Source organism: Sturnus vulgaris, chromosome 1, assembly GCF_052056855.1.
Source record: "Sturnus vulgaris isolate bStuVul1 chromosome 1, bStuVul1.hap1, whole genome shotgun sequence".
Classification (NCBI taxonomy): Eukaryota; Metazoa; Chordata; class Aves; order Passeriformes; family Sturnidae; genus Sturnus; species Sturnus vulgaris.
Window position 1 is genome coordinate 21405988 of NC_142243.1, and position 12327 is coordinate 21418314.

The 12327-nt window shown below is 43.5% G+C and overlaps 1 protein-coding gene across 1 annotated transcript in view; it reads left to right on the forward strand.

The window, feature by feature from the left end:
• The first annotated feature begins 1471 nt into the window (after nucleotides 1-1471).
• The window catches only part of ADAM22 (ADAM metallopeptidase domain 22), a 133100-nt gene continuing 122244 nt past the window's right edge, over nucleotides 1472-12327 (forward strand). Inside the window, exons 1-2 of the mRNA XM_088159956.1 lie at nucleotides 1472-1529; nucleotides 1686-1849. Of these exons, the coding sequence (XP_088016082.1) occupies nucleotides 1472-1529; nucleotides 1686-1849 (222 nt within the window). The remainder of the gene's footprint in view (nucleotides 1530-1685; nucleotides 1850-12327) is intronic.

A 12327-nucleotide genomic window follows, 5' to 3' on the forward strand; every position in this document is an offset into this window, starting at 1 on the left:
GTTGAACTGTTATTTTGTCTGTTTTCATATCTCAGAAACAAACTCTGAGAAACTGAATTTCCTTCATCTCTCCTCTAATTGGTTCCTTTAATAAGATGATGTGTGTAAGTAAGGTAAGCCCTATAGAGAAATCGGGCCAGGAGCGCTGGTATTCCCTGCCGGCTGGCTCCGGGGAGCTGCCGAGCCGCTGTGCCCGGAGCGCGGTGCTTCCCGCGGGGAGCCGTGGAGAGCAGAAGGCAGCCCGGCGGGTGGAAACGCTCCTAAGAGCAGAAATGGAGGTGCCAGGTGTCCTGGCTGCTGTCCGTGCAAGCAGTGCAATTAAAATTGATCTTCATAATGCTTTTAAGATATTTTGTTTGTTTGTTCTTTTAATCTTTGGGACTACGACGAGCAGCAGCTTTCAGTGGCATTATTTATGATGCGACCTCCTTTATTATGCGTTTACAACTGGCACAAGCCGTCCAGTGAGTAGTTAGACTTTGTATTCTCTCGCCTGGATGGGTAGCGAACTGCATCTGCCGCTGCTCTGACATCCCTGCTCCTTTCTCTGCTCACCTCAGCTGCGTGCCATGGCTGTCCTTGCTATCGCCCCTTCCAAAAAGGGCGAGGAAAAAGGTGCCACTGTAGTCCCATTTTCATAAAGAAATGTAGCTAAGGAAGGTGAGATACACCGTGCTGGGAGGCAGCACTGCTGCTCTCTGCTTCCCGGTAGGTGGGAGTGTGGAATTGGGTTGCAGATGCAGCCACCCCTCCGCTGAGGAAGAATTATTCTCGCGTTTCAGGGATCGGACATCGTGGGGACTCATTGACACTTCTGCCTCTTGCTTAGTCCAGGAGAGCATGTTGTAACGTGAAATGAATGATTCTGCGTTGTAATCCTTTCCTACTCTCTTTGTTAAAAAAGTGGGGAGGGAGTAGAAATTTAAGAAAGGGAAAAAACAAATGTCATAGAGAAGGGAAATTAAGGTTTGCTCAGAAAACGAACACGTAAACGAGGAGAGAGGTGCTGGCGGCGGTACGACCAGGGAGGGAGGGAGGGAGGGCGGGAAAACGCCCCGGCTGCCTCCCCAGAGAGCCCCCGCCCTCAGCCGCAGCTGTCAGTGAAGGCAAGTTTTGCGGCGGGGGCTCCCTGAGCCCCGGAGCGGTGCGGTACCGGGCCGACCCGACGGGGCGGGGGCGACTGCGGAATCCCTGCGGCGCTGCCCGGGCCCCGGGGCTTCCCCTCCGATCTCGCCCCGCTCCCTCACGCCCCGGCAGACGACTACATTTCCCAGCACTTCCCTCTTCCGAGCGGGCTCTGCGGGGAGCCTCGCCGCTCTCGCCATCTCCTCCGCTGGCAGGGGGCTCGGCGCGGCGGCGGGGCGGAGCTCGGCAGCCCCGGCCCCGCGGCAGCCGCGGCCCCGCAGCCCCCCCGCCCGTGCAGGCGCGGAGCCGGCGGCGCTCGGCGGCGAGCGGGGCGGCGGGCAGCGCCATGCGGGCTGCCGCCTGCCTCTTCTGCCTGGCGCTCGGCGCCCTGACAGCGGCCCCAGGTGAGTGGCGGTGCCGGGGCAGCGCCGCCGCGCTCGGGGCGGGGGCGGCGGGGAGGGGGGGACGCCGCGGCGAGGCTGCTGCGGAGCCCCATGGAAACGGAGCCCCCGCTCCAGCCTGCCTGCCGGGGGTGACAGTGCCTCCTCTCCCCTGCGCAGGAGGCGCCGGGCCGGCGGCAGCGGCAGCGGGGCGGCGGGGCCGGAGCCCCTTCGCGGAGCGAGAGAGCATCAGGCCCCTGCGGCTGGTCTCCGGCGAGGGCGGCGGCGGGGCGCGGTGGCCGGCGCTGAGCACGCGGGTGCGGAGCGAGGCGGCGCGGGCACAGGTAAGCGCCGGGCGGGGGACAGGGGCCCGCGGAGGTGCGGGGGGAGCCCCGCCGCACCCTCCGCCGCGGGGCTTTGCACCGCCGGGGCATGGATAGCGCCCGGCGCGGAGCGATGCTCGGTTCCCGCAGGAGCGCGGGGAATGCCAGTCGTGTGCAAGGGCGCCCGGTTTGGTGAAGATGGTCCCCGTGCCTGTTAATGGCCAGCCCCGGGCGGCAGCGGGGCCCGGGCGGGCACAGCCCGCTGCCTGCGGCGGCCGGGGCACCCGAAATGAAAGTTGCGGTGCCTTTGCGACAGCGGGGCTTGGAACGCTGCGGCTTCTGGCTGAAGCGTGGGCAGGGTGGGTTGGTGTTCTGTGGACTCGGATGTGATTTTAAAAATAGAAATTGTGTATCGGAAGGGAATTGCTTGAAATGTAACATGTGAACTAAACACAGGATTTAACGTACTTATTGCCTGCTGCCCAACGCGGGGTATATTTTCAAATTCCATAGAATCATAGAATTATTAAGGTTGGGAGAGCCCTCTAAGATGATCGAGTCCAACCATTAATCTGGCTCTATTTTTGTTAAAAACCATATTTCTGTTATATGAAGACCAGTCTCTATAACTTTTATCAACCTCACTTTGTATTAAAATACAGTGATTTTCATCTTGACCCCTTTTGTTTGAGGTGGTACACGGCTGTTACATCTGAAGGAAAAGAAACCTTGAGTCCATACTGTTATAGATGTAGAACATAAAATCTGAGCATTTGAGGTAACTTCTGCCATACAGGATGAGTTGCAGGCCTCTGTTTCCTCCTTTTCTAATTGACTATGCTGTATTTAAGAAATAAAATAGGTGAAAAAATTCTCATATTTATTTTTTAAATCATCCATGAAGTATAAGAACCCAACTTGCATTCTCTTTGTTTAATTAAATAATAACCAAGCTCTTCATAGCATATGTATTCACCTCCGGCAGTAGCTTACTCATGTAAAGATTTGTGTATGAAGACCATATTTACAGTACAATAGAATACAATTCTCAAAGTTTATAATGCCTTGTTCAAAGATGAAAAAAAATCCTTTAGGCATTTCAGGATTCTTTGAAGACCCCCAAAAAGTCACAAGTTCAAACACTTTGTCACATGTTTTAAACTTAGTAATGGTTGCATTTGGCTTCAATATTAGGCTTAAAATACTGGTCTTAATGAACAAACAGCTAATTAATGGATTTTGTTTTTCTGAATGTCCCAGCTTTTATTCACCAAATCTTATGCTCATAAAATTTTCAAGTCATCCTGATATAGTTGCTGGTATGAATATTAGTCTAAGTAGAAAAAAAAGTAACACAAGTGGTTTGAAAAGGGTTAAATACATTTATTTCACAACAGCCTCCATAGCAAACCAATGTTAATGTGTAAAAGCTCTGATGTAAAGGTGAAAGCTACTACAACTTTTATTCCTGATCAAGAAGTTTCCCCTCTGCTGCTTAAAATATTCCCAGCCTCTTCCATGGTATCTGATGGTTGTTACTCATGGAGGGATACAGTAGCTGACAATGCTTTGGACAAAAAAATTTGCCAAGCAGGCCCAACAAAGTGAAGCAGTACAGATTTTCTGTAATTCTGGCACAGAGCATGTTACATCCTAATTGCAGGATATTGCATCCCTTGCTCAGAGATCTGAGTCAGCTCGGCAGCAATGGACCAGCAGCGTGGCTGACTTTGCTTAACTGAAGTTGTGTAGGAGCTGCCTTTAGGAGGGCAATTATCAAACTTAGCAAAGTTAACTTCACAGACTGAACTTTCATGGTGCTTTTGGGCGTCTGGTGAATGTCACATGAAGTATAAAGATACGGGATTCTGCTCGTACATGAGGAGACACCCACGCCTGTCCTGAAGAGTTAACAGTCAGCGGCACGTAAAGAGTAGGGGAACAGAGGTGCCCTCTACATCAATAACATTTCCATATGTGTTTGTTTTATGATTAAATACACTCCATGGGCTGTCTCCATGTTCTATCCACTGCTAATAGTCTTTGTGTAGCTGTATTGGAGAGTTTAAAAGCTGGTTTTGAATACAGATTTCAAACCGAATGGCCTTCTGAATTAGTTAAGGGAGCATGCTTCTTTGAGGAGGTAAAGGCATTCAAGAAGAATCCCTGGTGAGTGAAGGACTAGCAACCTTTTCTAGAAAAACAAAAATACCTGAATGGGAAGGTGCATTCAGAGACCTAGCCAACAAGGCTGTAGCTGAATTAATGTAAAACAACGTAGTTGTGTTTTGAATCGGATAAAGATAAAAAAGGAGGGGGGGTGCAGGGAGAGATAAGCTGGAGAGAAGGAAGTTGCATTAAATCGGATTGGATTCCTTTAATTCCTGGATGAAAGCTTTAGCTGCAGAAAGGGCAGAAGTTGAACAAGAAGGATGCAAGCCTGAGTTCAGAACTGCACAAAAGGAAATGAAGATGATCATGCAGAGGAATGCAGAAGAAAAGCGTGGCCTTTGCAGATCAGGAGTTTTAGAACAGGATTATGATGGAGTTGAGCCAGAGGAGTGCAATACGAGAAAAGGAGGTGAAAGGAGATAATTGAAGACAGAAGTGACTGGGAAGTGATGGATGGCGGATTTCTAAAAAATAATGGTTTGTTTTCAGCATTTGTTGAGGTTTTTCTCTAGCAACTTCCTTTATTTTGTTTGCTTTGGGGTTTTTGGGCCATTGCCATCAGAGTTGAGTGACTTCTCTACATGCATGCTTTACTATTAAATAGTAGAGGAAACAGTGTATAAACTCATCGTAGAAACCCAGAATGTAATTGCTTAAAAACATAATTAATATGCTCACAACTGTAGTTGTCCAAGATAGCTGAACCTCAGAACACAGCACAAGGAAAATGTTGCAGTGGCATGTGCATGCCATTAATGTTTTAATGTACAATATATAGTGGGCATTGGAGAATTCATGTGACTTTGGGCTTCTGCTTTTGATTCCATTGCAGAATAGAGTCATTACTGGTATCTGTGACACCCCTGTATTTTGATTTCTCTGTTCCTCAAAGGGTGCCTGTTAGCAGCTGCACAGCACTTGGTGTATAGAGTAATCAAGATAAGATATTGCTAAAAATATACTAATATTGTATTATCATTAATGCAATCCAGAATCTTAGCAATGGACACCTAATTTACTGTTGCATAAATAAGTGTATTAGAAGATGAGATTCCTCTATGTCAGGGACATTCAGGGAAGGCTAATCTAATATTTTTGTGTTTGAAAGAAGGAAAGTTCCCACATTTTTTAAGGAACCTTTTAACTCCCTGCCTTAAGCCGTATTTTGGTATTGTAAGAAGCACATGGGAAACCACAAGTTTTGCAATATTTTCCTTTAGTCAATATGGTGTAGGCATGTTCTTTGTTAAAATGTGGGAATGTGTAAGCATCCCTCCCCACTGCCTGTATTATCCATTTTTGATACATCTAAGTGCTACATGGAAATTTGTGAGATTTGGCATGATTTTCAGTGGGAACAAAGTTCTGACCTGCTATGGATCGAGATTCACTCATCTCTGCTGGTTGTACAGGAAATTCATGATATGTCAATTTCTGTTTCTCAAGGTTCTGTTTTTCCCTTGCTCATTGCCCGTTGTCGCGAAGGTACACTGGATTCCTCGGAGAGAGTGAGAGGGGTGACCTGGTTGTAGGGAGCCTGGCCTGAAGGGACTCCAGGACTGAGCTGCATCTGCAGACAGAAGTGCATGTTGTTTGTAGCCCAGAGTGAGTCAGTAGTTTTCAGTAAATAAATTGTTTGTCTTCTGCAGCCTGTGTCTCTTGTGAGCAAATGATACAATTGCGTACACCTATTTGGAATCATGGCTTGCAGATTTCTTAAATGATTTCTTATTGCTAATAATCAATTTCAGAGAAGCTTTGCTCTGTCATGCTGAGTTTGCATAGCCCTTGGATTTGAAATCTTCATTAGTTATTCAAGTGTTGCCTAGTCTTTGCTATTGGATTCTCGGCTTTCCTGTTGTCTCACTCTAGTCTTCAAACAGGATATCCCTGTTCTTTGCAGGTGCTTCTGAAATTGCTGACTCTTGCTTTCTGTTCTGAAGCTGTCAATTTCTGTTGGTATTGTAAGTTACTGTTTTGGGTAGCTCCAACAAATAGTATTTTTTTTTCTTTAAAAAAAGCACTCTGACTGTTGAGTGGCTTATGAAATATCTCTCGACTTTGGGACTGATGGATGGTGACTGTTGGAAAGAGAAGTGTCATGAGAAATTTCCTGATTTAAAAAATCTTTTTCTGCCCACTTAATCAAATTACTTCTGTCTCTTGAAGAAACTTAGGCACAATTTTTGATCATCCTAACACAAAACCAAAGGGAAGGAGGCTAAACTGGGAAAAGGGCTATAGTGAGTAATAACATGCATTTGGTTTATTGCTGAATTTGGTTTTCTTCCTGCCTTGTTGCCTTATAAGGTTTGTAAGGCATTAGGCAAAATGTGTGTGACACTTTACTGTATGTTCAGTGTATGCAGTTCTGCAGTATGATAAGATACTTCACCAACATTGCAATATTTTATGAATATGTGAATGATAGTTAAAATATTCATACTCTTGATGCAGGTCTTGCCTTCCTGAAGAGGAAAAAAACTGCTAAAAGAGCTAAACTTTGCTACAGATTGCATGTTGAATGATGTAAGGGCATAGAGGGTGTCCTTTAATTTCTGATGTAAGAGGCACTTTCAGGTACACCTTTTTATAAAATACTCAAAGAGTGTTTTGGTATTTTATAGGCAAAGAATATTTCATATTCCTGATTTATCCTTCTTTGCAAGCTCATATCAGGAAAAGTCTGATAATGAGATTTTTTTTTGACAGTAAATGCAAAAGTCCAAAAAAATCATCCAACAAAAAATCTCTGGTAGCTGCTGCTTCTGAGTTCATGTTGTTTTGTGTCATCTTCTCGTGCTTGTGCCATAGAGGACTGGAAAACAGAGATATTCCTAAATCTGGCTTAGCTTCATAAAACAGGCTTATATACAGCCAAAAACGATCTTAAAGGCTCAGATGTAACAATTTGTGCAGAGATTATTTTCCCAGTGTTTGCTTGTTGCCACGATTAGTGTGGTAACTGCAAAGTGTGACAGGAGTGATTTCCGGCTCTGGTGATGAATGTGTCTGTATTCACTGCCGGTCAGTGTTGGTGCCCCTGAGTGCAGGATCACACCAAGTATTCTTTCTGCCATGGCTTCACTGTGTATCTCTTTTGGGACTCCTACAGTGGCTAATCAGCTATAACACATGCATGGTGTAGAAGGGTGTTGTGTCCTGAGCAGTGTCAGGATAAACTTTGATGAGATTTAGCCATATTCTGGAGGAACTACATGTGAAGTTAAGATTCACTCTGAAATGTTTGATGCAAGAATATTATGGACATATGTGTTAAAAGGTCATGGTAAATGTATTATCATTCTGATAGTCCAGGTCCCTTTTGTAGTTTTTCCAATAATTATACCAGTCTTTAAGTGACTCAAAACTAACAACTTTTTTTAGGGCTCTACTTGTGAAAACATTATCACAGTTATCCTGTCAAACACTGCTTAAAGGTCAATCAAACTGTATAAAACCTTCAAAAGCCTGATAGGTTCAGCTCTGTAAATTGTGGGTCCTTCTAGCTAGCACTGGCTGAGTGCTTTTCCCTCTCCAGTTAGCTCTGCTGAGGTTTGCAGTCCTTCCACTTGTTGCTGCCTCCCCTGGAGTTTCTCCCCTGGAGAAGATGGAAGATGAGGATCCTTGTCTTCCACTCCCATGGGTTTGAGCCAAGGCTGCCTCTCCTCCCAAGCAGTCTGCTCTTCTGCTTCCTGGGAAGCAGTTCACATGTCAGATGATTTCGTTGCCAGCCCAGGCCCATGTGTGTTCTCTCGGTCTAGATAACTGTGGATACAGAGGGTAAGGTCAATACTGTCAGAGATCAAGACTGGACACAGGATTTTGGTGTCCTCGTATGCAATCTATCTTTCTCTTCATCTACTGATACCATTCAGTGTTTTCATCACTAGATGATATTTTTCAGTATTGTTTTTTTTATAAATAGTCTAGTTGTTTGTTTCTTGCATGTTAACCAAAACCACTGTATTCAACATCTCCAAAAATTACTGTAACTCCCATCCTGTCTTCCTTTTCTCTAGTTTTGACTTGTGTAATTTATTTTAAACAATGCCAAATTTGCTATGATTGTGGAAAACTTTCAGACAAGAAAACCTTCAATGCCCCTCTAGTTACCTTCTTTACTTTGGCTTGCCAGTGATCTCCTAGATAATGTAGGGATACATTGCTCTGTGGAGATGTCTTTTGGAGCACATACAGGATCTCAGAGATCTGTCACATGAAATTTAGTTCTTCATAGCTGCAGATGCTCCCTGATAGTGCTCCTCTGAAGCCACTGCAATAGTTGCATTAATCTGCTGAGGAGAAATCATTGCTGCAGGGGTGAACTGTGCAGCAGCAGCTGTGCTGATCCACAGCCAAGCGTGGATGTGGAACAACATCGTCCTCAGATGGAAGCATGTCCAGTGCAGATGAGGGCTTTGGACACTGAAGATTGCATCTATGCAAGCTTTTAGTACTTTAGTGGGAGGACTGTGTGAAGGAAGGCTTGTGTTTTTTCCCCAGAAACTTTATTGTTAAGCAGTGAACAGAAAGGTGGCTGAAATGTGTGTTCACATGGTCAGGATGTGTTCTGCCAGGCTGTGGTGTGCACTGCCATGATGGGGCTTGGCTGGTTGGGTAAGTCCAAGTGGAATGTCAGGGTCGCCTGAAATTAAAGAATTATGAAGAAATCACAGAAAATGGCAAATGACGTAGAGCTGTTTTAACTGTTGAGTCACTAGGAGTCCAGCTTGAAAATTTGATTTAGTTAAAGTAAGTTAAAAGCATGGCATTGTTGCTGCGCATTTGCCTTCAGACAATGAAATCTGGTGATTCATCTGGTAATTTGACCAGCTCGGGTTTGTCTACATATGCTAAATTCACTCTTAAGTCTCTCTTTCCTCCTTGTTTTTAAGTGAAATGGGTGTTACTAGATCAGAAAAGTGTAGCAAAGGACCATGCTTTAGAAAAAACTTACTCCGGAATGTGATATTAATACAAAGTTTAGAAAAATTTCTAATGCCTTCTAATGAAAGTGTGATTTATAGAAATGTGGATGCTAGAGCCCTGACTTACAACTCAAAAATTGCCCAGAAGAATAGCAGTATGTAGGAATGCACTCTGTTCCAGACATGTCTCCTTAGAGTATTTTGAGTCCTGAAATTCAGTGGGACTGAAAACAATCCATCCATCAGTTGTTTCAGAAAATATATACAGCGAAAATGTTGATTCATTTTGATCTCTTAGGCTGTATCAAGGGGAAAAGGAGTTTTGAAATTTGCTTTACTTGCACTTTTCAACTTGAAGCGAGACTTTGATACTTGAATGTAGAGGATGAGTCATATTTAAAAAGTATTATCTGTGGAATTGATTGAGCAATGTATTGGCATGCCTTAGAGTCTGCAGATTTTGTCAAGCTTTTGTTAGCCTCTAATGCTAACAGGATGTTGGTAAACTTTCTGTTGGTGGCCAGGGTCCATTCCTGGGAGAAGTTAACCATGTTGGTAGGCTTTAGGTGTCAAAGAGTGCTTGTTACTTCCAATGGGCAGAGCTAATCTTTTGATAGTAAGCTTTCGTTTGTATGTAAACTAAATGTAAGACCAATTGAAAGTGTTTGAAATATGTCACTATGTTGCTGAGAAAAGGTTTGGTCACTGATACTGGGATAAAGGAGTAAAGTTAGAGTGGACTCTTTTTACTACATTTGAATGCTTTATTTGTAATGTAAAGGCAGCTTAATGGAGGGTTTTTGTAGATTCTCTCATAGTGGAACTCTGTTCCTTCATTTCTGAAGGCTACAAGAGATGCTGAAAAGGGAGCCTTTCAATGTTATTGATTCCTTTCAGAGCTTGGAAAACATGGAGCTAAAAATGACCTCAAGGCACCATCTGCTTCAGCAAACGAAATGCCTTCCCTCCTCCTGGCTATTGGATCCCTTGAGTTTTCCTTCTTGCCTAAATGGTGTTCTTGGACAATAGTCCTTTCTCCAGAGAGATGACACAGAGGTGCAGATGGGCTCATGCTCAAGGGCTGCCCACAGCACGTGTTGTGTGTTCTGTCCCCCTGCAGATGGGGGGTGTGTTGGTTGTTTGCCTCTCATGCTGCAGCTGTGCACGACTAGCATCTCCTTTGGGCTCTGCCCACTTGAAACTGCCAGGGAGAGGGGTATTTACTGAGGATAGATTGTCCTTGCTGGAGCCCTTTCCCGCTGATCTCATGTTTCTTCACAAAGTAGTTTTCCCCTCTGATGGCAGCCGGGTCCTGGGCTGCCGAGTGACACAGATGGAACACGCTGCACTACTGCTGCTGGAGTATTTTTTCTGATTCCTAGGCATACCAGTACATTGCTTTTCCTGCTAGATCTGGCTTTCTGAAAACTACAGTCACTGTGGGGAGCAATGGAAACTGGTGTTTGGGGTCACAGGGTGAGTCTTTGTTTGCTCTGCTCCCAGTCTTAGCTTTAGAAGTGTGATCTTCAATGGTCGTCATAGTTTTGTATGAATTATTGCAGGAAAAGATTCTGAATTTTTCAAATTTTCATTCATTACTTTTCTTTGTTTTCTGTATGTATCCCTGTACTTGATTAATCACGGTTTTAACAACCTATTTGATCGTGATTTCCCTAGCCATTAGCGTTTGATGAAGAACATTTCTGAGTGCATTTTAAAAACATGAGATTGAGCCATCACCAGTTTTCTGGTTTTGCCCCAGTATTGATACATTTAAGACCTCTGGCACTACAGTTTTATGTAACTTTTTATACATGAATACTTGCTGCTTCCCTTTCAGAAAAAGGGGGAAAAAAAGAGACTTCCCAAAAGTTCTTTCAGTTCTTCCTTTCACAGTGATTTCAAGATTTGCAGTAATTAGTCTCACAGGAAATCAAAACTTATAAACAAAATTTCAGAATCAAATTAACATCATCCTCTATGCTTAAAAGCACAACCAGTGTGAGATCTGGTGCCACAGGGCTTTACTGGTGCTGGGAACAAGTGTTAGATTGCCTCTTGGGAAGCAACTTCTTGCCCACTCAGTTACTCAAATTTGTCCTATTAGATATGTGAGATCAAATGGTAGCTCATGCTAAATTAGCTAGCAGTGACAACCCAATAATTTTCCTGTCTTCATTGTTCCATTTAACAGTTAACTTTGGGTGAATTTTTGAGAAAGATGAAGTGTAGGTGAGGAAGGAGAGCAGGAATCCATGTTTGGAGCAGTGACACCTGAGTGACATCTTGCACCCATTTGTGCTCAGGACTTTTTCCCTTGTGCTCTTCCTGCATATATATTGAGTAAATTCAAGCAGTCTCTGTGTTCAAACATGCAAATGGAAAAACTAGGGGGGTTTGATGTGAATTGTTTTGTGGGCTTTTTTTTCTTCTTTTTTTTAATTTTTTTTTTTTCTACTGGAAAGACTAATTGACTAATCACTGGCATTTTAGAAGTACAAGTGGTTCTTGCTTCTGAGGTTGAGTTCATTGATACTATGATGTTTATATGGAGAAAAGCTATTTTAGGTCATGTTTATGACCACGAGGAACTGGGCCTTGGCACTACACTCAGCTGATGGTGTTTAGCTCTCCCTGTGCTCCACCCTCACTTGGCATGGAGAACAAATGTGTGATCCAGGACTAAAAAATGAACATGCATCTATTAAAATATTTTCTTATTTCTAGCTTTTCCTCAGAATAAATAACGAATTTACTAAATGTGCCCCAAAGAGGTAGTTGTAAAAGCATTTTCATCAAACCACGATCCTATTCTGCAGTTTTTTCATTAAATAAACTCCGCCCCACCAAATGCCCCGAAGAGATTTAGATTTATCCATTGGATATAAAGAGAGAGCTTGCATGAAGAATGGCAGATAATGACGACTGATGCAGTAAATGAGTGGCTATAAATATTATGAGAATGCTAGGGAAAGTAAAAAAAGAGATTTTGCAGTTATTTAATATGCTATGATATGTGGATCCAGTTCAGTGATACTGAACTTTTGATTAAAATTAGATATTTTCAAATGGCAGTAGAAAAGGCCTGAGGAAATAATGTTGCAGTTGTATTTTATTGTGTATTTTTGAAAGAAGATTCTTTCACTTGGGATACATATTTTTAATATTAGATCTAGGCTTATTTCTGAATTTCGTCTCTAAGCAAAATTTGAATAATTTTTTCTTCCCAGTGCAAGTGAAAAAGCAATTTTTTGAACAGATTTCTTATTTTACATAAAGCAACAATATACTGCATAACTCTGGATTTATTACAACAAAGCTGAGACTGCAGATTGTCTTTTTAGAGTGTGTACATTTTATGTGTCCTTTTATAGAATGCTTATTGGCACTGCATTT